The sequence below is a fragment of the Euwallacea similis genome, chromosome 31 (genome assembly GCF_039881205.1).
Source record: "Euwallacea similis isolate ESF13 chromosome 31, ESF131.1, whole genome shotgun sequence".
In the NCBI taxonomy this organism is placed as follows: domain Eukaryota; kingdom Metazoa; phylum Arthropoda; class Insecta; order Coleoptera; family Curculionidae; genus Euwallacea; species Euwallacea similis.
The window spans coordinates 522,224-549,314 of record NC_089639.1 but is presented as its reverse complement, the minus strand read 5'-3'; the positions used below and the strand labels follow the sequence as shown (position 1 = coordinate 549,314).

General features: G+C 32.3%; 1 protein-coding gene across 2 annotated transcripts; it reads right to left on the bottom strand.

Annotated features, from left to right (window-relative positions):
• Nucleotides 1–1,477: 1,477 nt before the first annotated feature.
• On the bottom strand, nt 1,478–26,407 carry LOC136417900 (dual specificity protein phosphatase 10-like). Of its 2 annotated transcripts, none has more exons than XM_066403762.1 (5): nt 26,273–26,407; nt 19,754–20,363; nt 3,500–3,669; nt 3,131–3,305; nt 1,478–2,737 (listed from the first exon to the last, which is right to left on the bottom strand). In XM_066403762.1, exons 2-5 carry the CDS (start codon nt 20,313–20,315, stop codon nt 2,448–2,450), a joined length of 1,197 nt encoding a protein of 398 aa, XP_066259859.1. In that variant the 5' UTR covers nt 20,316–20,363; nt 26,273–26,407; the 3' UTR covers nt 1,478–2,447. The 2 variants fall into 2 exon arrangements, with proteins under 2 accessions (XP_066259859.1, XP_066259858.1); XM_066403761.1 differs by having other exon boundaries at nt 25,963–26,319.
• Between the last annotated feature and the right edge of the window lie 684 nt (nt 26,408–27,091).

The following is a 27,091-nucleotide window of genomic DNA, read 5'->3' as shown; positions in this document are numbered from 1 at the left end:
TAAATTTTGCAGCTCAACTATGATTCGCAGGTTTTTTTCTCAATCAGCATAACGTTGATGCTGTTTGCAAATTAAAATTTTATTTACGGATGAACCCACGTTTATGCGACGGGGTGTCTTAAATTTTAGAAATAGACACGTTTGAGACGTCGAAAATCCCCATGCAGCAACCAATTGTCATTTTTAATACGAATTCAAAATCAACGTCTGATGCGGAATTATCAATAATTATTCTTTCAGGCCATTTAAATTGCCACTAAATTTGATTTTTCTTAAAACCCAAGTGAAGAATTCTTTCGATGATTTGTCGCTAAGTTTATGAAAAAAATGTCTACTTTATGCATGATGGTGCTCCACCACATTTTTTTACAGCAGTTAGAAGTCATTTGAATACAGTTTTTAGATCAGTGACTATGCCGTAGAAGTAAAACTCGCAAGTTTTTAAATTGCAAGCATGGGTTTGTGAAACCTCATTTGAAGTCTTTTCATTCTCTATTCAAAACTGCTATGGTTTTAAACTTAATTGCAAATAATAAAAACAAATAAATTCTTGTAATAGATGAAATTCTCTACAATAAACTAAAAACTTAATACCATTTGGTTATTGGTAATGTAATAAAATAAAACAAATAAATCTCAACCTATTATGAGATATTCAAAATGTATGCCTCTAACCTCTTCAACTCTAATGTTAAAATTTAACAAATAACTCGAAAAAAATAAAATGACATTTAATTAAGTAGGTTTTTTTATATTTGTCTACTGTCTGTAGACCTTTTTCCATAGTATCAAGAAAACAGATTTTGTTAGTTTTGTTGAAAATGTCGAGTTGTCAGTGTTCTGCAATTAAGAAACATGGTTTATTTAATAGAAATACATAAAATAACAATTTTACAGATAATTGATTTTTTCTATTATTTTTTGCAATAAAGTTTAAAACCATAGCAGTTCTGAAATGAGGTATTACAAACTCCTACTTGCAATTTAAAAATTTGGGAGTTACAAGTGTCATGCAAAGGAGGTTGAATTTAGGGATGAAATTGTTACGTTGTAGTATGTAATTTCGGAATCTAAAACAGACGTGTTTCGATATTTCTTTCACACATGTCGAAATATGCAGATATTGAATTCACTCAACTTGGCTGTTCCACGAAATTCGACATTTTCAAAAATTATTCTTATCTCACAGCGTGGGACCATTTTTAACTTTATAATTTAATATTCAATCGCACAGATATTTGTCCCTATTTTCCTAAATACTGTGCGCCGGAGTCGTGTTTTAAATTAAATTAAGATCATTGTGGCATTAGACCAAGTTCTGGCTCTTGGTCTACGAGGGTTTAGTCATTTGAATCCATCTAGCTTTATTAATGAGGGCAATTAAACAATAATTATATATTTTAGATTTAGTATTTTTCATTTCTTTTTCAATTCCAAATTCATAACGGTGAATAGGTTAACATAAAAAATGACGATGTACCTACTTACATTTAAATTTTTATTAAGGTATACGTATAGTGTGTGTTTTAAGAAGATTTACACTTTCAGTCTGAAATCTATACTACATTTGTGAAGTGGGTAGATAAAGGCACATACTGTCATGAGATAGAGATATACATATAATAAAATTATTAAATAGGAACGCTGACTAGACACTCTCGCTGGATTGACGGGAAATCGGTGCAAACACTTGAAACCATCGGGATTGTCTAGTTCTAAATACCCTCGATAACCCCACCTTGGTATGAATGAACCATTCCCTCTTAGTAGGTACGAACGGCAAATAAATTTATCGTCTAAATAACTAAAAATTATAGAGGACATTAATGTTAATTCAACTTATATTATGGATTTTGATTTTCTAGATGAATGTGGTGAAATGATAAAGTTAATGAAAGTGAATAATAATATTCTAAAAGGCATTTTAATCCATTAAAATAATAAATTAATATTTTGCATCCTCATTCAGTGACCTGAATTTAGATAGTGATATTTGACATCAAATATGGTTTTGAAAACCACATATAGGTACCTACTTATAGATCCGTGAACAGAGCATAACAACGTCCAATCAAAATTGCTACAAACGTGATTCGCTGCCAAACTGATCTCCGCTCCACATCACTGTTATATACAAATATGAACTACTTTTACAACTACCCCGACTTGATAACTAGTATTAGGCATGTGCGACGAATGGGTTTTGTAAACCACATTCGCTCACATTAACAACAATTATCAGTTGTCAGTCTAGTTCCAGTTGGTTGAAATTACTACGTCAGATAATTCAGTCGCAACGACCTCTAACGACAAACGAGCGCATGAAACAGCCTGCACAGCCTTTTTAACCATTAAAACGACTAGAATAGGAAACTAAATATATGGCGACGCGACGAAGCGATTTTTTACATTAATCTGTGTCGAACGGCACTTTAGTGTCCCAAAACTCACACACTACAACCCTGTGTAACTTCATCTGTCGACTGCTGACTCCATCTACACTGGTGATTCGTCATTCCGGTATTGTCATTTCGTAAATTTTGTTCAAGTTCCAAAAGCTGGCCCATAAAATTCAGATTCGGGGAAATAATAGGTCGTACTTCTTTGACTTTCTTGTAGGCTTCCCACATTGACATGTGTTTGTATTTCATTATGTAAGCGATGGCGATCGTCGCGCTTCTGGACACGCCCGCTTGACAATGTACGAGGACTCTGCAGCCACTTTTCCTAGCTTGTTCTAAAAATTAAAAAAATAGATAAAGTCGTTTTATTATCAAATGGGCACAGGGAAACTACCGTTTTGGAAATTATTGTTTCAAATTTGTTTGCAAGGTACACAAACGATACAGACTCTTCTCTCTCTAAATGCGGTTATTATATGAGATGAGAAAGTTACGCAGCAAGTAAAGGTTTTATCGCGAATAAAATGGAAAATAAGAGAAGCCTTTAGATTTTGAATATTGCGATTCAAATGATTACGCCAAAAATGAGTAATCAATTATTCAAAATGAGCAATAAATTATTGAGAATGAGTTATAAGTTATTCAGAACAGTACCTATTTGTAACCAGAACTAATTCATAGTGAATTTTTACCAACTTAATACTTTTAAAACAATTGTACCTACTCACCGATAAATTCGAAAGCTTCCTCAAAGTATTGTTTCAGATTTTGATGACCAGAGTCCGTTGCTGGAATCTGCTTATACGTAATGCCGCACTCTTCGTGGTACCCAGGTAACTGTGAGGTTACATTCAAGACACAAGTAGCGCCTAATCCTCGCAAACAAGTGAGATCGGATGCATCCTATAAATATTCACAAAATAAACATTTTCTCTATCAAAGTTAGCCTATTTGCAATTCACAATATTTTCAATAATATGTTAGTGTTAAAGTGGCTTGAAACGAAACTAAACAAAGTGTATAAGATTAAACTTGTAGAATATATGTATAATATTTTGGGAATTTTACAAATATATAAAATATACATGTATATATACCTTGCTGTTGCCGAGATACAAAAATGGCAATACTTTCGATGCAGGATATGAATCTACATCAGTTAAGCTGGGACAGGAAGCCGACGGTAATATTCCTCTAGAAGCGAGATTTTGTGAAAGTGTATGTTCACAGAGTTCCTTGTGTTTTCTGTGGAATTCTCGATGACCACCTTAAAATAAATAAATACAGTTGCAATGTAGAAAATCCAAACCTTTGTACTCATAGTATACAGGGTGTCCTAGAATATGTAACCAATTTCTAAGATTGATAGAGAATGTATGAAAATAATATGACAAGTTCCTATAAAAGTTTTTTCTAAAGATCGCCTCTGGAAATCAGTTTTTCTTGAATAAGTTTTAAAGTACGTAGTGTAATTAAATAATTTTTAATATGATTGACGTTAGATGGATTTCCTTAAAATTATACCATTTAGACACATCTGACTTGTTTAGTTTGTTAGGAACGGACTAGATTTAACGTAATAATAATTTTTCTACACCCTGTATCAACAAAGTCATCAAAATAATTGTTTTACATAGCTTCTATTTTATACTAAAAAAAGGTATTCTTACTCATTATCACAAAAATGAACCGTTTTCCAGAAGAAACAATTTTTACCGAATATAAATTATGTGCTAGTGTCAGTTTCTAATTTACAGTGTCTTAAATTTTGCAATAATTTTTATTAGACAATAAGGAAAACTTATTAGCAATAATTGTTTTTCATCGTGAGGACATAAGAAACAATTTTGGAGCATTGTGGAAAGTTTAATAATCTTTAATTCTTAGAGCCAGGGAATGCATACGATCAGAAGTTCATATTGAACAAACATACAAAATTATTTAATGAAAACTATATTCGGTAAAAATGATTTTTTTTCTGATACATTCCTGACAAACTAAACAAGTCAAATGTGTTTAAACGGTACCTCATCTAATGTCCATCATACTAAAAAATTATTCAATTACAGTAAGTACTTTAAAACTTATTCATGAAAAACTGATTTCCAGAGATGTCCTTTAGAAGCTTGTATCTCTAGAAGGAGGGTCTGAAGAAAAAACTTATGTGAACTTGTCATATTATTTTGATGTATTTTCTATGAATTTAAGAGATTGTCCACACATTCTGGGATGCCCTGTATATTTTCATTACAGTTAATAAATCTACTAACATACTGATAGGATATAATTTCAGTTTTAGAGAATTTGCTCCTCAATTAATAACTGTACCTTGGAAACCCCATGACCAAAATATATTCCTCTTATTAGTCTTCTTTAGACTCCAGGTATCAGAAGTGATACATACGGTTCAATTGATTTATACAAAGCATGTTGCAATGAAGTGTTTACAATATGTTATTTCTTGAAAATATGTGCAAATTTTAGTGTGTTTCTTCAGAATTTTTCAATATTCATAATTAAAATCACCACAATATTTAAAAACAAAACATGGTTGAATGTCAAAAAAAATTATAAAATCTCAATAAATAATAGTTTCATAGTCCCTGCCTCCATAAGCCAATGCAAGTCTTCGGAGTACTACTGTGCATATTATTTTTTCCTGATCGGCTACTGATTAAGTTTTATTAAAATCCATTAAGCAAACTTTAAGTACAGACCGCTGTCAAAATTTGCGGGTATTGATCCTATTAAAGTTACATTACTAAAAGGAGAATTTTGCACAAAGCAGAGACTAACAAAGTCAATCCATGTTGATGAGCATGTGCGGATTACCGAGAATTCATATTTGTTGTTCATGAGAGATCATTTCTTACACTATTTCTAGCAATTATTATTTTTTGCTGCGTTCACAATTAACACATGCAGAAGATCCTGAATATGGTTCAACATGAATGCAATAAAAATCAACAAACCAAACTAGTCCAACTAAAGAGATGAGACAATATGTTCAGGAAAAACCTAGGCAGTGAGTTTCAAGAACTTAGTGACTGAAACCGCAGAAGGTATTTCGTTAGATTTTTGTCTCCACGAACGAAAAAGAACAAAAAAATAAATGTAGGCGCCAGAATGGTTTTGAAGCTTACTCGTACATCGCCCATAGAAACTTCTCTTTACATAAACATAAATTTTACATCAATTCTTTTAATTGATTTCCAGATAGATTTCCTGGGTGAGTACAATAATGGTCGAACGAATTCCAAAAAATGTAGCTTTGTTGAAAGATAATGAGTTGGAGAAATTAGAAAGGGGCTCATCTCCCAAATTAGTAAGGAAAAAGGGATTAATTGCTTTTGTTAAATGGTTTAACTCAAGACTTTTATATTTGTGCTGAAATATTATTTTTTATTAATGATTCTTTCAGATTGGTTGGGCGCACATCAATTTTTGCGGACCACACAAGAAAAGAAAGCGGTACTGGATGAAAAGAAGGCGTGACAAGTACGCTCGTTTTGATTTTTTGAAAGCGAAAATATCTAGGAATCAAAGACTGTAACTCGATATTTTTGAATACCCCTTTTTTAAAAGATTTTCCGCATTTTTATTTCTAATTTTGAGGTGCTAATAAAAAGATGTTATAGACTATCTAGATTTCAAATTAAAGCTGGTCAAATCGATGTGGTGTTTTTTGGAACAAGTAGGCTATTTCTTAATCAAGCAGTCCAAATAAAGACGGACTACCTCGTAAATAACAAAAAGTTCAACTATTATCAGACAGAAGACTTTCCAAGTAAGGTAATAATCGTATGCCAAGTTTTATGCAGCATGAGCAATAATCAAGGTCGATATGTAGATGCAGAGAGTGTGGAAAATTTACCTTTGCCAAATATTCACTATGTAAAGTATGCTTACGTTGAACAGTTGAAAGAAATTGTTTCATCTTATTTCATCAGTAAATTGCAATATTTAAATATCAATTGTGTAAAGTTCCAAAAGTGCCATCAATAAAACGTTATTTGTTTGCAAAAAAAACTGTATGTTTTAAATTGTTTTCAATTCTATGTTCTTTTGGTATCTTAATTAATACAATGAAAAGGTGTTCTGGAAGAATATATCCTATTTAGAACTTGGGTCCTAAGAGGATAATATTAATAACTAAGAGGATGTACCTTATAAGACCTTATAACACCCGGATTGGAAACACATAAATACAGTAATGGTATTTATGGAGGTCCTTTTTCTTATTCCATACAATGTGATTCTCGTGTAAACAAAGTATGAATCATCCTTATTCATCAGCTAAATAATGAGTTTCCTTGAATACGAATTAGGGGTGATTTTGATACTGAATGACTTAACCCTTATCATCACCAAGTGACTAATAACTCTGACGAATCTCGTTAGGAGTATACATAATGTATAACAGGGATAAAGGTAATATATCTGAATATATCATTTTAAAGGGGGAGAATCACAAATTCGTGGTCCTCTTGTTTTACTTCTATTAACCCCACGGAATTCCACACCCAGGTAAATTCTTATTTTATATGTAAGGCGTATGCATGAATGAGTGGTGAATGACTCATTCACCCATAATATAAAAAAAGAAAGACATCCATAATGTGCTAGGGGTGTTTATTGAAGTAGAACATCATAGTCCACCAACATATACAAACATATACATAAACACACGCTCAACTGAATTGCAACTTTTACCCAGAATTCTCATGACATCAAAATATTTGGTTGTAAAAATACCTATTCAACCACCGGGTAGCACAACTTACTTTTAGGTATCGGAAAGAGCCTAAGTACTGGATAGGTGTTCCTTTTTATTTTCATCGCACCTATACGTTTTCTTGTACCACACTAATTATAATAATTTCTCACGCACACATACCACGAATACCCGGAAAATAGAAAAACTTATTTGGTCCGCTTGCAAAACAGTTTGCACAATAAATAAATGTGAAACACGCTGGCTCGAACAGGGTCACTACGAACTCGAACAGTGGTAGGGCGAATGATTCATTCAGAATGTCCGCTAATGTTTATGTTCTGCGTCATCGTGTACGTTGCTTCTCCACGTCTGGTGAGAAGGCTGAAGGACGCCGACAGCGATCCGCATCGAATGAACATAGAACACACGAACACACTGAACATTCACTTTTGCCAATTCACGAAAAAAAATCCTATTTTAGCATAAAATGAACCATTTAAAATAATTACCTATCCCTTGTATAGGTACATGAATAATCTCTTATCAGATTTTTGACGTAGTTCATACTTGGCAATATTTGAGGATACTCGTAAATCTGTGTATATATACTTCATTGAATATTATTGGCAATGAAACCACTTTAAAAAACGTTGAAAATTTTCGTTTGCTTTATTAAACAGTCGAAAGGGCCTATTTCTGAAAACCAATACCTTTAGACCAGTTTATTAATTCTGTATTAGTCCCCATCAATCTTTAGTGTAGGTATGTGTATGAAGGTGCACTGCTGTACACTACATTGGAACGATAAACAGACCTTGTATTCACAAATTAATCGTATTACGTTGGTGTTTATTATCTTTAATCCGTCTTCTTTTTGAACATATCGAGAAGATATGCAAAGCAGACCAAAGTCAAACTTCCAAAGGTAACAAGACCCATTTGATACGTGCTGATTAATTCAGGAATGAACAGAGGCATACCGCACAGAAACTTGCCAAGTGAAAGCTCTAATAAAAATTAATTCTTCAAAATAATATAACGTATTTTAGAATCAATTTACACTAATGGGTTTTATGTAATATTTAAGCGTAAGTTTTCTCTAAAAATCCCTAAAATTAACACTTTAATTCTGTAATTTACGGAGTTATACCAAGCAGAAATGAAGACATTTTTAATATATACATAAACATATGAATATTTAGCAAAGAAAATTGTTAAAAACAGTATAACTTGTTTTAGAACGAACTTACGTCAATGGATTGTATGTCGTATTAGAATGCACATTTTCTCCACTAATCGCTAAAATTCTCACTTTAATTCAGTCATATTCAGAAGCGTATGACGCAGAAACCTGGACATGAAAACTATAGTAATTAACCAAATAAATGGTAGAAGTAAAAATGTACAATTGTGTCTGAACATATGGACGGGGACTAATGTTTTCCAAAAGTTGGAAGATAATCGTTGAGCAATCTTGAGCAATTTAATCCATTGTCTTTTTTGGGTCAAGTCTAAAATTCTTCCTAGTAACCTAGTACAGACAGCGAATAGATATGTAAATAGAGGCGTTGAATTGTTCCAGTTCTTACATGTACATACATGTGCATATACTCTCCACTTTTTATGAATTTAATTTTTTTGAATAAAATAAGAAAAATAATTTTCTTCTCGAAATTTTTCTTACCTGACCTCAATAACATTTTATATGTCTGTATGCCCTATGTGTAGATGATGTGTAGTGTAGATTCCATAAAACAAGTCGAAAATGGAGGATTATCTTTGAAAAAGTTAAGTTATACTTCGTTGGAATGTTATATGGTAAGAAAAAAGGTCAAGATCATCAAAAAGTAACAATAAATTAGTTTTGTAACTTTTACTTGAAACATTTTTTGATAAAAAAATTATGTAAAAAGTTGTGGCAATTATTGCATATACAATGTACAACATTTAACCTAGAATATCAAAATATCCTGAATACTAGGTATCCTATAAAGAAATATTTAGTATCAAATTTTACTCTGAGGGAGAAATGTATCGGTACTAAAGTTGATTCTCTTCTATTTCCCGTATAGGCAGGGTACAAATGAACTTTTTAATTTCAAATAAGAACCTCCATTTTTTACGGGTTTGAATAATACAGCTTAAAATAACAAAAATTTGTTCGAAACATTTTTTTTCAATTCATTCTAGAAAACTCTGTAATTAACGAAATTCAATTCATATCTTAAATGGCAACCTCCACTTTTAAAAAAATTCTATGATAATGAAATATGATAAATAAACAATTATGTACACAAAAAAAACATCTACTTTTAAACATTCAGTTGTCAGTACTGCTTCACGATGTAGTATTTGACCGTATAAGAGAAAATCGAAATGGTTATGGTGTATAGAGAAGCTGGTAGGCATTTAGATAATGCTGTCAATCTCTATGCTCAACGTTTTCTTGAAAAACTGCAATCCCGGACTTCTTTCCATCATGTGATAAAAAAATTTATTAATGAAGAGACTGTAAATCAGAAGAAAAGAAGTTGCCCAATTATTGTGTTTGGAGAACACAATCAAATTGCAGTCCTAGGTGCTGTGGTTTTTAATCTCCAAGTGGGGGAAATATCAGGATTATCAAAAATTTCATATGACACACATGAGTGTGTGGAGAATACTGAGGAAGCACAAGTTTCATCCCTATTTTATCTCTTTACACTAAGGGAGCTCCATGAGGCAAATTTTCAAAATCGTTTAGATTTTTGTGAGTGGGCATCTGGACAGATACAACAAAATCTCAATTTTTCCCGTTGTGTATTACTCTCTAACGAGTTATCGTTTGCAAATCATAGTACAGTTAATAGACATAACATGCATTACTGGAGTGTTGAAAATCCGTATTGGCTTCGACAAGTTGAACATCAGCGTCCTTGGACTGTCAATGTATAGTGTGTAATTATTGGCAGTAACCTTATTGGTCCCCACCTAATTGAAGGCAACTTGAATAATAAAATGTACCGGAATATTTTGGAAAATGAATTGCCCAAATTTCTCCAGAACTTAAACTTAGAAGTGTGTCAGAACATGTAGTTTCAACGTGACGGTTGTCCGGCTCGCTATTCCGCAGTGGCACGGAAAGTTCTAAATCGTAATTTTAACGGTCAATGGATCTCGACGGGTCTGGTCCGATGAATTGACCTGCTATATCTCTAAACCTTACTTCACCGAATTTCTTTTTATACGAATGTTTCAAAGATCGGGTCTAAAAAAAATACCAACGACCTGTAAAGATATGATTTTGCGAATTATACAGGGTGATTCATTGGGAATGGGACATGGCGAAACCCGAGATATGGGACACCAAAATATGACGATTGGACGCAATATGCCTTATATCAATATTGCGCGTTTCAGAGTTACAGGGTGTTAAAAGTTAAAATTTTATTTTAAAATTCCTTAATAACTTTTTGTGTTTTCATAGCATCAACACCAAAATCGGTGTATTTAGGTTTTGTAAGATGCCAAATAAGGATTTTGATCTAATTTTTACGAAATTTCTAGAGGGCGCTAGTTACAACCCACCGCTTCGGTATATTTGGTAATATTTTTTTATGAGTGCAACTAAGGTCAAATTTTATTCAATATATTGAAAGAGCGTCTATTTTTACGCAAAAAAGGTATTCTTGTTCAATCCCGATATCTCTCTTCGTTTACGAGATTTTTACCTATAAGCTAATTCGTGTCGTTCCATTTCAACTCGGTTTTATTAATTTTCAAATAAATATTTTGCCGCATTAAACAAATGAAAAGCCATTAACAAATTAAAAATAAGTTTTATTTAAGCAGCTGTTCAAACTGACTACCTTCCACCTCAATGCACTTTACTAACCTTTTTCTCAAAGATCTTTTTATTCTAAATTGCATATCGACGTTATTCTTGATTTCATCAGCTGCTTGTTGAATTTTTTGCCATAATTCTTCGCGAGTACTAATTGTCCCTTTGTATACAATTGCTTTCATACTTGACCATATTGAGAAGTCCAATGGGTTGAGGTCTGGACTTCTTGCAGGCCACGGAAATTCACTTCCACGACCGATCTATCGATGTGGAAAAACATTGTTCAAATGTTGACGCACTTGGAGAGAAAAATGTGGAGCCGCTCCCTCTTGCATGAACCACATATTTTGACGTAAATATAATGGAACATCATCGAGAAGTTCGTTAAGTTATCTTTGCAAAAAATTTAAATACCGAAGGCCATTTAAATTGGCTGGAAGTTCGAAAGGACCAATAAAAAAGTCACCTATTACACCACACCAAATGTTTATCTTAAATTCGTGTTGGAAATGTGTTTCTCGTACAGCATTTGGATTCTCAGAATCCCATAAATGGTTATTTTTCCAATTGAAAATTCCACGGCGTGTGAAAGTTGCCTCGTCAGTAAATAAAATTTTGTTCAAAAAATTTGGATCTTCGTTTTGTTTCCCTTGCAAAAATCAAGCAAATCTTAAGCGAGCAGAACGGTCTTCAGCGAGCAAATTTTGAACAGGTGTTAAATGATATGGATGGAATTTTTCTTTATGTAAAATTCTCCAGACAGACGATTGACTCATTCCCATCATTGTACTTAACCGGCGTGTACTTAATGTTTTATTTTCAGCAATTCGTACTAAAATTTCCTCTTCCTATTCAACCGGGATAGTCCTTCAACCATCATTGTTTTGGCTTTGAGGGCGAAAAGAGCCTGTTTCTCCCAAACGATTGTACAGGTTTCTGAATAATTTGTGATTGGGTTGTTGTCGGTTGGGATATAATTCAAAATAACTACGTGCTGCAGCACGACCGTTAAAATGCATTTGAGCAAAAACACAAATCATATCGCGCATCTCACTAAAGGAAAAGTCATTATGCCTTGGCATTTTTACTTTTAAATTACTATTTTTTACTTAAAAAGAGCAAATGACAAGAAAAGAGTCTAATTACTTTGACAAGCTAAAGTAACAATGGCTAAGTAATGCGTTGCCATGCAAGTGAATCACAGCCACCTCCGTTTTTGAGGATTTGAAATGGCACGACACGAATTAGCTTGTAGGTAAAAATCTCGTAAACGAAGAGAGATATCGGGATTGAACAAGAATACCTTTTTTGCGTAAAAATAGACGCTCTTTCAATATATTAAATAAGATTTGGCCTTAGTTGCACTCATAAAAAAATATTACCAAATATACCGAAGCGGTGGGTTGTAACTAGCGCCCTCTAGAAATTTCGTAAAAATTAGATCAAAATCCTTATTTGGCATCTTACAAAACCTAAATACACCGATTTTGGTGTTGATGCTATGAAAACACAAAAAGTTATTAAGGAATTTTAAAATAAAATTTTAACTTTTAACACCCTGTAACTCTGAAACGCGCAACATTGATATAAGGCATGTTGCGTCCAATCGTCATATTTTGGTGTCCTCTATCTTGGGTTTCGTCATGTCCCATTCCCAATGAATCACCCTGTAAACGTTTGTGCCTATATTTCAGAAGACACATTTCGTAAATGTGAACAGTCGTTTAAAACACGGATACATAAATGCATTGAAGTTCAGGGAGATCATATTGAAGTTTTACTTTACATAAAAGGTATATAAAAATTCATATTTACATTCATTCTAAAACAGATATCATTAAACCTTTCGATAAATCATAAGTGAAAGAGAAATTTAATTTCGTTAATTACAGTGGTTTCTAGCATGAATCGAAACAAATACTTCAGACAAATGTTTCTTATTTTTAGCCGTATTATTCGAATCTGTAAAAAAATTAGGGTTGTCATTTACAATTAAAATGTTAATCCTCACCACGCCCCCACGAGGGGTGGAGGGGAATCAACTTTAGTACCAATACGTTTCCCCCTCAGAGTGATTAAAGTTTCAAACTAAACATTTCTTTATAGGATGCCTAGTATTCGAAATATATATTTCGGTATTTCAGATTAAATGTTACACCTTGTATATGACGGCATGGCTAACTCTGTATGCAGGGTTAGCCATGCGACTCGTTTATTAGAAAAATTTTGACTTTCCACTACCGTAACGCAATGAAATTTAATTTCAGACTAGCATCGGCCATTTTGAATTCAAATAAAATATTTTTAAAATAGGAACAGTTTCGGTTATACCGGAAGTAGCTACCAACTATGTTATTTTTAATGGAAGCCCCTATTTTAGATATTTTCAGATTTCTTGTTAAATTTTAATGTTAGCTTATGAAAAATGCCTTTTGTTTAAAATTTACGATTTCCGAGTTATATTGGAAGATTTGAAAATTTTGACAGCTGCAAGATCCCGCGTAAATCGATATTGTGCGCTGGTCGCTGCTAATTTTGGAATCGGTGTTCTGGGGTTCAAAAAGGACCTAATAAACTACATTTTGACGTATTTCAATTTGACAAAAAGCCTACAATACCCGAAAAGTACTGTCGAAATTGCCTACCCACAAATTTCAATAACTTACTTACTTCAAATGGGACATCCTGTCAAGAATCGCTCCAGTGAACTTAATATTTAACATAAAATTGAATTCTAGACAAAAAATGCTTTAAAGTATAAAATGTACCATTTGAAATAATCAAGCTATTTCAAGTGGTACATCCATGGAGATTTTAATTTGAAAAATTTGAAAAAGGAAATCATTTTGGACATTTTTTGCGATTTTTCATTAATTTTGTTAATTGCGTTATTACAATTTTATACTCGTAAATGAGACATGATTTTTAAAACCTATTTTTCTAGAAAATGGTAAGTTTAAGCGAATTTGAGAAAGAGTACCTTTTTATTGTAAAAAGGTTGCTTTCACAAATTCGATCTTTTCGTTTCAAAATTTTATATTACAAAACAGTTCTATAAAAAATATGCACGTATATGCCCCCTAAAATGTTAAGCCACTGGTTATTTAAATATTTTCTTTCTACCTATCAAATTTCAACACTTTCTAACTTCCCGGTTATCGATTAGAGTCAAAAAACCTTTTCACCGGTACCATTTTTAAATTGTCATAACCTTCTTAAGAAACGATTTAGAGAAAAAACTATTTAAAATTTTATTTTACATTAATGTATGGAATACGCTCCTGAAGTAGCGGTCCGTACTTTTCAATCACTCTGTATAAAATATTACATTTGGAAATGTTCCTTAGAGTACTTATAGGGAAAAGGAAGGATGATTGTCTTCATTGACTTGGAAAGCGAAGAGGATACTGAATGGTCCAGTTGTGCTTGAATTTGTAGGAGTTTTTCAGTTAATTTTGCCGTGTGTGTGTGTTCCTATAGTAATTAGTTGACTCACCGTCAAAAATGTGTCGCCAATTCCTAATTCTAGTTGGCTGTATTCAAGTAGGTTTTTAATGCTATGAAGTAGACGTTTCGGTGTTTGAGTTTATATAATTTGTATAATAGACCACTGTGTCAGACGCTGATAAATGCCTTATTAATACAGATAAATAAACTTTCTAATCCTTTACGTTTGGATGTGTTATTTGTATGTTGTTTGTCACAACAAAGAGAGGATAAATAATCGAATGTTTTGGTTTCAAACCCAATTGATATATTGGTATATGTTTTCCGATGCTTGAAGCCTGTTTTTTACTATACCTATGTTCAAAAATTCTATTTACCATCAATCTTCCTTTTTTTTTCAATTCAGACAAAAACTGTTTTGTGGGCTCCCTAAGAAATAAAAAATTACATTCAGAAATTGGAGGTAAAATATTAAATTTTGCGGTTTCAATTTAGCGACAACGAAATAAAAAAAATCACGAATTCTGAGAGAAAAAATTATTATTTTAGCTTTAGGTAAAAAAATTGACACTTCCCTAAGTCGAAATATAAATTCTAATTTGGAAACCTCACAAAACTAACAAAATGTTGCGATCGTTTGATGTTAAACAGGTTTAAAATGAAATAGTGGACAATGAAATTTTAAGATATTAATAATGTTGGATTTCTGATACAAGTGTTCACGTCCAAAATTCAATAGTCTTTATGTTCTCAAATTTATTGTCTGTAAGAGTCAAGTTTGTTCAATTTATGACTCCTTTTCTTAAAACAGAAGAAAGAAGAAAGTATGGGTTTTTGGGTTTTTTGTTACTTGAAGTTAGTATTTTCACCCATATAAAGACCAGATGACCAGGACAATAAATCAAGAGAATGGTTGCAGTGTTTGACCCTTTTAATACTGATGGGTGGTAAAAGTGTGAGTCTTTAGGAGTTAGTTCGTTACAGATCTTTTGACCGTTAACACGTGTCTTCTGACTGTAATAAAGAAATTAGAGTTCTAACAGAAACGATCTGTCTTAGATTCTTTTATTTCTATACCCCATAATCTCACAAATAAGGTTTCAAAAAGTAAAAAAATCTCAAATTAGACCGACACTCAGTTTTAGATTTGAAGGCCTTCATAGTATACAGATTTTTGTCAGTTGACAGTTTAGTATATTGCTTAATTGGCATAAAGGTATACGTGTGCGCGCTTAGTCACTGATTTTAAATTCACCGATAATAAAACAAAAATGTAAAAAAGCAAATAACAAACTAATAAGCACTTCATAACATTTTTTGAACACCAGACGACCTGATAATGACAATTTGTTCGTGTTGTTTTTTGCACTGACAACATTAGGAACAGTGTTCGAAGATTTATGATTTGTTTCAGTTTTTATTTATAACAAACTACAAACCATGTGCATATCTATCCTAAAACTGCAGCGCTTAAAAACTCAAATTCATGGATGTGTGCGTATACTTGGATAGTTTCCAACAGACTTGACACTTTTTTTGTTTACTATTGACAGTGACTCACTCCTCATAAATGTGTGGCTTAATATAGTTAGGAACTTGGGAAGCTCAATCGCGATGTTGTTTTAAACACGGCTCGTCAATTTTCTAGATTTTCAAGACGAAACTGAAACGGTGGGATTAATATTAAAATTGAAACTAAAGGGTGATTCAAAAATCGATTAGGCGTAGCAAAAAATTTTTTTAAACACATTAAACAAGAGCGTATAACAACGAATACTTTATAAATCTTAATTTAAGATGCGATGAGATATTCTTTCTACAAACATACCTTATGCATCTCACGCTATTTGAAGTTGAACAAATTCTGAACAAAGTTTCATTTAAAAAGGTATGTGATATCTTTATATTACTTTGAAAGATAGTGATGCAAGTATTAACGTACCGTTTTAGTCTTTTTAATTAAATTTGTTAAGATAGGCTAGAATTTACTATAAGCATTAAGTTTTTGTAATATTAGGTCAAATATGAATAAAATCCAGTCAAAGCCCACTAAATTTTTTCAAAAGACTATGCTCAGCCAGTCCACATTATAAGACTGTAGGTCAAGATTTACTTATTCGCCGTATTTATATTATGGCAATTGGTTCTTGAGTTATTATCCTTTGTATAATGAGAAATAAAATTCCTCAAAACATTTTCAATGACTTTTCGACACTGATTAACGTCTTCATTAGTATCACTATTTAAAAATAAACACAAGAATTGCCAACCTCATGAACCTGTACTGATGAAGACGCCATCAACGGATCGTCACGTCTAAATATGTTGAAAAAGTTTTAAGGACTATTGCTTTTCAATATACAAAGGATCACAATGTAAAAATTAATCCTCATAATATGAAGGTCCAAGAAGCCCGCACCGTTCATGGCAAGTATACAATGTGTCAATTTGAAAACTTCCCAGTCATATTATCTTGAAACAGGATAAATTTTTTAAAAAATCACCGGAACACGTTGATTTTGTTTTCGAGAGGAAACAATTTTTAAGTAGAATTCACTGCACCCCTTTCAACCCTCTACCCCTCAGAACTACCCTCTCAAATATCTTAAACAGTAAAGGGAGTTAAGTGATACATCATTTTAAAAGGTTTTTTAATCTCTACCTCATTTGTTGTATTTGACTGTTGCCTTATCAGGATAGATGTCTTTGATTATTCTAAATTCATTTTTTCTATTAGTGTTTTGATAACGTTGAAACTAAGACTTTTTTATTCAAACATGTGTTACGATTAGGAAATTGTTATAACAAATCAATTTACTAAATTATTGACTTATTGTTTGTTGAGATGACCATCAAAAGAAAATAGTCATTAATCACCGAAGCAAATATTTATCAATCTAATAAATTTCCTCAGTCCTTGAAAAGAAACATCTACGTAGAATATGAATTTTTTTCTTGTTTATTTTTGTTTGCAATGGGATGAAGTTTTGATATTATCTTGCATGAAAATTATTATTTACTTACCTGCAGTTCTGATCGATATTACTATACATATATTCAAATCAGTTAAAATTTATTGCGATAAATCGCGTGTTATTGTGAGTAATTTTAAAATTGGTATACACAAGTCAGCAAAGAACTGAAATTATTTATGGGCAGCAAGAAAGATGCGCAAAAAGAACAGCGAAGGTTTTTAATTTTAGAAATCCTAATTAAACTGTGAATCACTGATACGTTTTAAATTTAATTAAAAAAATTACCGAAACGGGTTCTATTGCAAACAAAAAAAAGACTGTTTGGCGTGTTTTAAATGAAGTTACTCAAATAGAGATTCTGGGGGCCTTCGTTGCAAAACCCAGCAATTCATTGTGTACGGTCTCAGAATAAACTGGAATGTCACATGAAATTGTACAAAAAGTATTGAAATTAAATAAATTTCATTTCTACAAAATGCAAATTCTACAAGAACTTTATGAGGACAATTTTGATAGAAGAATCGAATTTTGCTAAGCCATGACCAATTTAATTAATAATAGTCAATTTTTTTTAAGAAACATTTGCTTCAGTGATGAGTGTACCTTTTTTATTAATAGTCGGGTCAATAAACAGAACTGTCGATATTGAGGTAATGAAAATCCCACGTTTTTAGAGAGGATATTACACAGTGGCCAGGAAAAATTTATGTTTGGGCTGGTATTCTGGGAAATGTCGTTATAGAACCTTTGCTTATTAAGGAAAATTTAACTGGGGAGCTGTACTGAAACTTACTTGAAAACGTAATTGATTCTTTAATAACAACTCATTTGGAAGATCGAGTTGGTGGAAACATCTTGTAAGAAGACCACACACTTTTTCAGCAAGATGCAGCTCCACCGCATTATTTTCGCCTAAAGAGAGAATAGTTAGATGACCGATTTCCAGACAAATAAATTGGTAGAAGGGGACTGATAGAATAACCTGCAATATCACCAGATGAACGCCGTGAGATCATTTTTTATGGGGGCATATAAAATTGGTTGTTTACAAAACCCAGTTTGATAATATTGACGATTTAAAAATAAAAATCACAGAAGCAAACACGGCTATTCCAGAAGCGGCATTTAAAAATATCAAGGAATAGTTTCAAAATAGGCTTTATTATTGTTTGGAAAATAATAGAGAACACTTCGAACATCTAAAAATGTTAAAAATAGGAATTCCAATTTTAAATGTGTTTTTTTAAAGGCCAGTAATAAGAAAAATTATTTGTTTTATAATTCAAAACTACTATGCAGAAGTTTATTATAACAATTTTCTAATCATAAGACATGTTTAAATAAAAAAGCTTAGTTTCAACGTTATCAAAATATTAATAGGAAAAATGAATTTAGAATTGATCAAAGGTGCCTAACTTGATAACGCAACAGTTAAATGTAACAAGTGAGGTACCAAAATGTAGAGAATGAAAAGGCCTCTAAAATAATGTATCACTTTTCCTCTTAACAATTTCAAATATTTGAGAGGGTGGTTCTGGAGATAAAGGGCTAAAAAAGGCACAGTGAATTCTACATAAAAATTGTTACCTCTCGATAATAAAATCAACGTGTTCCGGGGATTTAAAAAAAAATCTATCTTGTTTCGAGATAATATGAGTAAGAAGTTTTCAAATTGACACCCTATATATATTTTTTTAAAGTAAGTAGTAAAAAAATGAAAAAAACTTTATATGAAACTTGTTTAGAAATTAGCGAACCTAAAAATTCTGAAAAAATGTATGTATCTAGAAAAAACTATTTCGTAGGCGTCGCGACGCAGAGCATCGGTTACTAAATTTAAATGTATAGACCATTTGTTTTATGGAGCGTGGAGCTTGAGTGGTCCTGTACAAAGGCACCTATAAACAACTTTTTGTAGTTGTCTTATATTTTATAATCGTATATATTTTCTGGACTTACTCCTTTTTCCTAAATTGGTTATCACTAAGAGAAGATCCAGTAAATAGTTTTTTTTCGAAAAATTTAGTCTCCTAAAGAACCAGAAATAGCTAATTACCCACTTATCATCGACCTATATGAATTGAAAAAAAACTACTTATCACCATCGGTACTCATACAGTATAAAAAAATGGTCCAAAAATATTTTGAAAGTCACTTTGAAGCGTGGGTTTGTTACGCCTTGAAGTTTTATTTTCGTGGAGTTGAAACTTGTTCGCTTCTCCAAGCACACTTAGGTAATAATACCTACGTAATTGGTAGTTAAATCAATTATTCAAACCATAGATTGCATCAATAATTAATCTAGCTTAATATTTCCCAATACACATGCAATTATAAAATACAAATATTGGAAAACTTCAGTTATAAACTTCTTAATTCGTAAACTTACCAACTAAAAGCGATGGCTCCTTGTGATCTTCCACAAGAGACACAAGCACTAACAACAAAGGATGGCCTAGTGTAATCCTATCTTTTTCACTTGTGGAATCGTCGTAAATCACCACCTCCCTGAAGGACCGTTTTTTGAGTACCTCCTTGCCTTCCCATGTGGTGGCTAGGTCGGCCAAAGTTGCCTTTCCTTGTTGCAACCTTTTCCTGTTAAATCTATCCGAACAGTTCACATTTATTGCTCCATTAATATGATTCATGTTGTAGCTCATAAATGGCCTGCAATCCAACAAGATGAAGTTCTTCGCTAGCCTGGGATCTTCCAATTTCGTTTTTAGAACTTCGGGTTTCATCGTCTTCACCTTGCTCAAGACTTGAATGCGTTGTACCGTGGCAGATTCTGCACAAGGGCTGGTGGGTAAACTGATACTATTTTGAGGCTCCAGTTTGGACCTTTTGGTAGGGTGCAAAGGACTGGCCGTAGGTCCGGGTTCGCTGATACTTCGATTCAATGGCAGTTTTAAACCGCTTCGCGGTCGAGTAGCGTCTAAGCAGACCGACATTTAGGCGGTGACGTCGGCCTTTTACGTCACGGGCTAATTCGGGAAGAGCTGAAAAATATAGGAAAATACGGTCAGCATCACGTATATTATTCTGCGAATATGAAAAGCGATTTAATTTTGACTTTTTTTTTCAAGTACTCAAAACAATTCTCATCAACCACCAAAATCCATTAACTCACTAATCAACAACATACTTAGATACCTATAGCGAATTTGTTTGAAATATGACGGGACTTTATACCAGTACTGCACTGATTTAATAATTTAATCCCCTGTTAAATAAATATAGTTAAATATGTTTATACGCACTCTTATATGTATACAAAATATCGACTGCATTGAAATATTAAATAATAAACATTAGAGAAAGATGGGTACCTATGTAGTAATTGAACAGTAGTAATGGAAGGTGGGAACAAATGAAGTAATATTATTTAACATGAAAATTCTACAAAATTTATTATCTAATAAATATGCTAGAACTAATGTGAAAGGGGGCCAATTTTTTATTGTATTTTCAACCTTTCAACTTCAAGTCTTGATGAGGAGTAACAATTACTCCCGAAATTTTTAATGGAAAGAGGTGTTGAGTGATACCTCATTTTAAATGTAGTTCTACCCTGATGATGAACCTCCAATTTTGAAGTCACTGCCATTATCCCCATTGATATGACAGCTTGTTAAAATCTGTGAAGACACAAGCTTTTACTTCATAATTAATTTTTCACAATAAGAGCTGAAGACTTCAAAATAAGGGTAGGAAGACCTTTAAAAGTCAGATATTTACTGAATCGTTTTAATAAAGGTGAGTTTTGCCCCTTCAATTTAAAGCTTTTTCACACTTTTTCATTTTAAACATGGAAAATCGAGGTGCAAACATTTCGTGGAGCTACCCTGTATATTGGAAAAACTTTTAAGTCTGAACACTGATTCTCATTGAGTTTATTTTGAGTGATTTAAACATTTTTTATGTTTGCGAATAGGGCCTAAACCTGACAATATTTCACCCTTTACTAAGGACTCAGACGAAAACTCTTGTTAGCCTTTTGATGGTCGTATAGAATGCATGTAACATAGTACATATTTATATACAGGGTGATTCAGGTTTTATCTTGATAACTTCAGGAATCGATAGAACAGGTTAAAATAATGGCCATTCATGATAAAAACTTATTTCCTAAATCGCATCGTTTCGGATATAGAGGGCGTTGAAGTAGGAATTTTTTTTTCCTTTTTTCCTCATAACTTTTGAACCACTGATCCGATTGAAGTGAAATTTGGAACATAAACATTTCTCATGGCCTCACATAAACTTCGTACGTTTGGACCACCCCCTTCTCTTAGAAGTGTATGTTATGTGTTATCCCCCTCTTACTTTCTTTCAAAAATTCAACAAAAAATAATAATTTCAATAAAACAACGGTGCACTATTGTTGCCTGATTGCTTTTGAAACTTTTTTGATATGTCGCTTCCTTTCTGAAATAAATATTCAATAAAATTTGTGACAGCGTAGCTCCTTAGTCGCGTAAATTTCTTTTAACGTTATAGCAAGTCACGGAAAACAAAACTCACTGTGATTTCTGTGAACTGACGTTTGTGAAAAACACTGTCAACAGTATTATTTGAAGAGTATCTTTAGTCCCAAGAATTTTTACAAATGCAGAATACGCCGACATACATTATGTTTATGGTTTTTGTGACGGCAATTTCAACGCGGCAGTTCAAAAATATCGAACACGCTTTCCAAATAGAAGAATTCCAAATGCACAAGTTTTTGTAGATGTATATCGTCGATTTTCGGAATTTGGTTTATGCCACTACAATGAACAGAATCGTAATGTATAGCGAAGACACAATCAGCGAATTCTTCATCTTTTTGATGTAAATAGAACTTTAAGCACACGCCGAGCCGTTCGGCAACTCCATTTATCTCAATCAAAAGTACTAAGAACACTCAAACAAAATCACCAGAGGGCTTTTTATTTTCAACCAGTTCAAGGTCTGCTGGCAGGAGATTCTGAAAAACGTCTAAATTTTTGTAGATGGGTTTTGCATTCATTAGAAATTAATCCACAATTTTTGGATAAAATTCTACGGACAGATGAATTTAATTTTACAAGAGCTGGAATTGTGAATTACCATAACCTACATGTTTGGAGCCAAATTAATCCTCGATGTATCAGACCATCTTCTTTTCAACAACAGTTTAATGTAAATGTCTGGATAGGTGTTGTAGGTAATAACTTCTGTGGGCCATATTTTTTGCCTCCCCGTTTAAATGGGAATTTATTTTACGAGTTTTTGGAGAACTTTCTCCCAGGTGTGCTCGAAGATGTCCCCTTAAATTTACGTTAACGCAGTTAGATGCAATTGGATGGAGCTCCTGCCCATTTTGGAAGGCAAGTACGACAGTGGTTGGATGAGAATTATCCTCGTCGATGGATTGGACGACTACCCAACAACCACCCGAGTATGTGGTTTCTTTGCGAAGGACCGGTATCTTCGCCACCGCGCTCGCCAGATCTGAATCCTCTGGATTATTTTGTTTTGGGCCATCTAAAAGCGGTCGTTTATGATACACCAGTAAATACCCGTTAGGAATTAATCCAAAGGATAAAGCAAGCTTGTATTCAATTAAAAAACAATCCTGTTGAAATATCGGCTGCGGTTAATATGCTAGTTCGTCGATGCCAAAATTGTATTGAGGTTGGAGGAACGCACTTTGAGCAATCATTGTAATTTTTTTTATTAGTTAAGAAGTTCAGTAATGTGGTTTTGTAAATGCGGTAATAAGTATTTGTTGATAAATTAATTTTAATTTTTTCTTAGCGTTTCAAATTCTCTTGAAATAATTGACAGTCTTTTTCACAAACGTCAGTTCACAGAAATCACAGTGAGTTTTGTTTTCCACGACTTGCTATAACGTTAAAAGAAATTTACGCGACTAAGGAGCTACGCTGTCACAAATTTTATTGAATATTTATTTCAGAAAGGAAGCGACATATCAAAAAAGTTTCAAAAGCAATCAGGCGACAATAGTGCACCGTTGTTTTATTGAAATTATTATTTTTTGTTGAATTTTTGAAAGAAAGTAAGAGGGGGATAACACATAACATACACTTCTAAGAGAAGTGCATGGTCCAAACTTACGAAGTTTATGTGAGGCCATGAGAAATGTTTATGTTCCAAATTTCACTTCAATCGGATCAGTGGTTCAAAAGTTATGAGGAAAAAACGAAAAAAAAATTCCTACTTCAACGCCTTCTATATCCGAAACGATGCGATTTAGGAAATAAGTTTTTATCATGAATGGCCATTATTTTAACCTGTTCTATCGATTCCTGAAGTTATCAAGATAAAACCTGAATCACCCTGTATAAACAATATTGTATAACAATATGAAAATTTCTCGTCTCAATCGCTGAAGAATGGTAGTTTTTTAGCATGTGCCATATCATCATTTCAAAATGTTGATTTGAGGTAGATGATTGCTGTTCAATCATTGTACCTAATTCTATTACACTTTCTTAAAACATTATTATCTATGTTGGTGATTACATGGCGACTTTCGTCCTAGGCTCTAGTAAAGCGTGAACTTATTCTTAGTTTTAAATGATAATAATATTGATTTTCAGCTAAAACGAAATCTCTCGTTAACGTTTTGGTGACAAATCTGCCACTTTCTTAAGAATTTAAAAAATAATCGTTATACAAACAAAAATTAACGGAACAGAACAAAAAGAACTAAGACATGTAAAATACTTTGAAATTTCCTGTATGTATCATTCCTCAGCAAACTAATGATTTGTTTTTTTTTCTGTATTCATGAGCAAATTATCTCCAACGATGTCCCTACTCCTTCCATTTAAATATTTAATGTGTTAACCTTTACCCTTTCAAATAAAGTTTTTGCAAAATTTGCTAGTGGAATAAAAAATTAATTCCTTGGCCTATTTTCTGAGCTAGGACTAAATCCAGATACTGTAAAACAGGAAGACTTGCTTGATTTCAGTCAAATATTTTTAAACAAAACTAGATGTTCCAAATTATTGCATTCAAATTCAGGGAAGCAAAGATTTTTGTCTTTAAAAATAAATAATACAAGTATAACTATCTGTTATTTACAATTATAATATGATAAACTTTAACCCAAGCTCTACAAAGTGGCATTAAAACGTTTTCTCCTGTTAACAAATGTGTGTTTGAAAAAAGAATTAAAATTATCAAAAAACGTCGAAATTGGAGTGTCATTAGCGTCTCAGGTTCAATATTGTTTATACTTTATATCAATAATTTAATTGAAATTAAATCTAATTAAAAAATATGAAAAATTACGAATTACGCTGACAACACTAACATTGTAATAGCAAACAAAAATAGAAATAAAATTAAACAAGACGTAGAAAAAGTCATGGAACATGGTTTACAAAAAATAAGATAGTATGAAATGAAAAAAAGAGAGAGAAGAAAAAAAAACAACATTGTACTCTTCAAATGTTAAAAAATTCTCCATTCAATGAGCCAATTAATGTAAAATTACATACAGCAAAAGTTGCAATATAAGATAATGTAAAATTTTTAAAAGTGATAATCAATAGTTATCTGTCTTGGGGATGTGACGTACAGTAAATAGTAAGTAGGCTAAACTCAATACGTTGCACAATGAGAATAATTTATATGTACATACATATATTTAGTTTGATGTTATGAAAATTATTTACTATAGAAATTTTGAAGATGTCATTAGATATGAGATTGTTATGTATAGAAGTAATAAGGATGCACTAAAAATGTTTATTTGTTAGAAGATAGAGTTAGAATTTGTGTTAAACCTAGAATTTAGAGAATTTTGCAAAGGAAAATTTGTGAAAAATGAGATTTTCTCATACACTGCATAAATACTCAGGAGTGCATACTTATTTTCTTTAAAATTAGAAATATGTCTAAAAAGCAAGCATCTCAAAGTCTACATCTGACCAGAAAATTTAAATTAAATTTTAAATTATTAATATTTAATGTATAGACTAACTCTATCAGAAAAGAATTTATTATTAATACAAAAAATTATTTAACTCAATGCTATTAAATATAAATCAATGTACCAGATTAAAACTGTTAAAAAATAACTTACTTACAATGTTAGTTTAGAATCATATCTTTTGGAGAAGTACGACCAACTTATTTGTAGATAACAAAAATAGGGTATGCTTTGAGAGGTTATTTTGTTATGTTTATACTGTTGGAATAAAGATAGTTATTATTATTATAAGTCAGTCAAGAACTATATCAGATCTAATACCAGATCTTTAGTGTGGAATGTGAAACATAGCAAACTATTAGTAACTATCGAGTGTTCTGTGTAAGACCAGTGCTTTGTTTCATACCATTACTGAAATGGAACTATCTACAGATTAAAATAATATTTTTTTATTAGTAACAAAATTAGAAGCTAAAATCATTTAAATTCAAGGAAAGACTAGATAAATTCTATTGAACATCTAGATAACATTTATTTATCAAAATAAATTTACAAAATTATTAGGGGATATCAGGGATATAATCTAGGTAGGTATCCACTTGTCATGATCATAGATTTTCTAAAAGGAAGCAAGTGGAGATAGTTTAGAAATATTTTTAAATACTTACAAAAAAATCATAGGTGGTTGATAACTGTGATAATGAAAGTTTACTCCCAAAAACAAGGACGTTCATTTCCAATTTCCAATTCCTTGTAAATATACGTATATCATTGTGTATATTTTATATTTTTCAAATATTTACGTTACCAAAAATCTTAAGTTTACAAGGAGACCACTATAGAAAACGGTGATATAATAAGTTATCCAAATAAAAAGCACAATGGGTTAAGTCCGACGAAAAAGAAAAACGTAATATTTAACATTTCTTAAAGCTTAACCCACAAGTTAATTTTTGTTCACAAGCCACTGTGTCGTACCTGGTGATCAATCGGTACGTCAAAAACACTTGAAGCTCAATACGCACACGGTACGTACACACAAACATTGAAGTACACGAAATATGAGTCATCTATCGCACATGACACATAAATGGATGACAAGGTTGCCAGCTGTGGTGATTTATTGCAGAAACTAGCGCTTTATCGTTTGTTATCTGGCCGTTCAATTTGTGTGATTATTAGGTAGCCCCAAAATCGGCATGATGTCATGTAGATGCAACCGAGACTTTTGTGCTTTCCTTTACTTCTCCAATTTCTTCCTTTTTTTTTACATCCACACTTTGCACTCAGGCTACCATCACACATAACAAAAATACCTAAAAGCGGGACACAACGTATCCTGAATATTCATTCTAATTTCTTCTTTAAGGGATTTCCGCTTTTAATCAATTTTCTGATATACGACAGCTTTACGGTACTAGCCTAACGTACCGAGCTGAACTAGCAGGTAGTAGAGACAACACTGCGAAACGTGCTGCTTAAATGGCTTGACATCTTGACATGTGACATATCTCTGTAGCCTATACGCTCATTTACTAAATTCGTCATTCTTCACATTTTCCTGTGGCTTGTGTCAGGCTTTAGATGTAAACAAACCAAACGTTTCGAGTTGTAGCATTGACGCTGTTTAAAATTGCAGTTTGAGGTTGATTTAAGAGGTTTTAATGTATGAAATTGAATAATCCTGTTCTATGCGACCTAAACTCTTGTATAATTATAAAACTTTCCATAAATGACCTAGAAATGATTAAAAAGTACTTATGTTTCGTTTTTTGGCATTCACGATTGTTTATACCC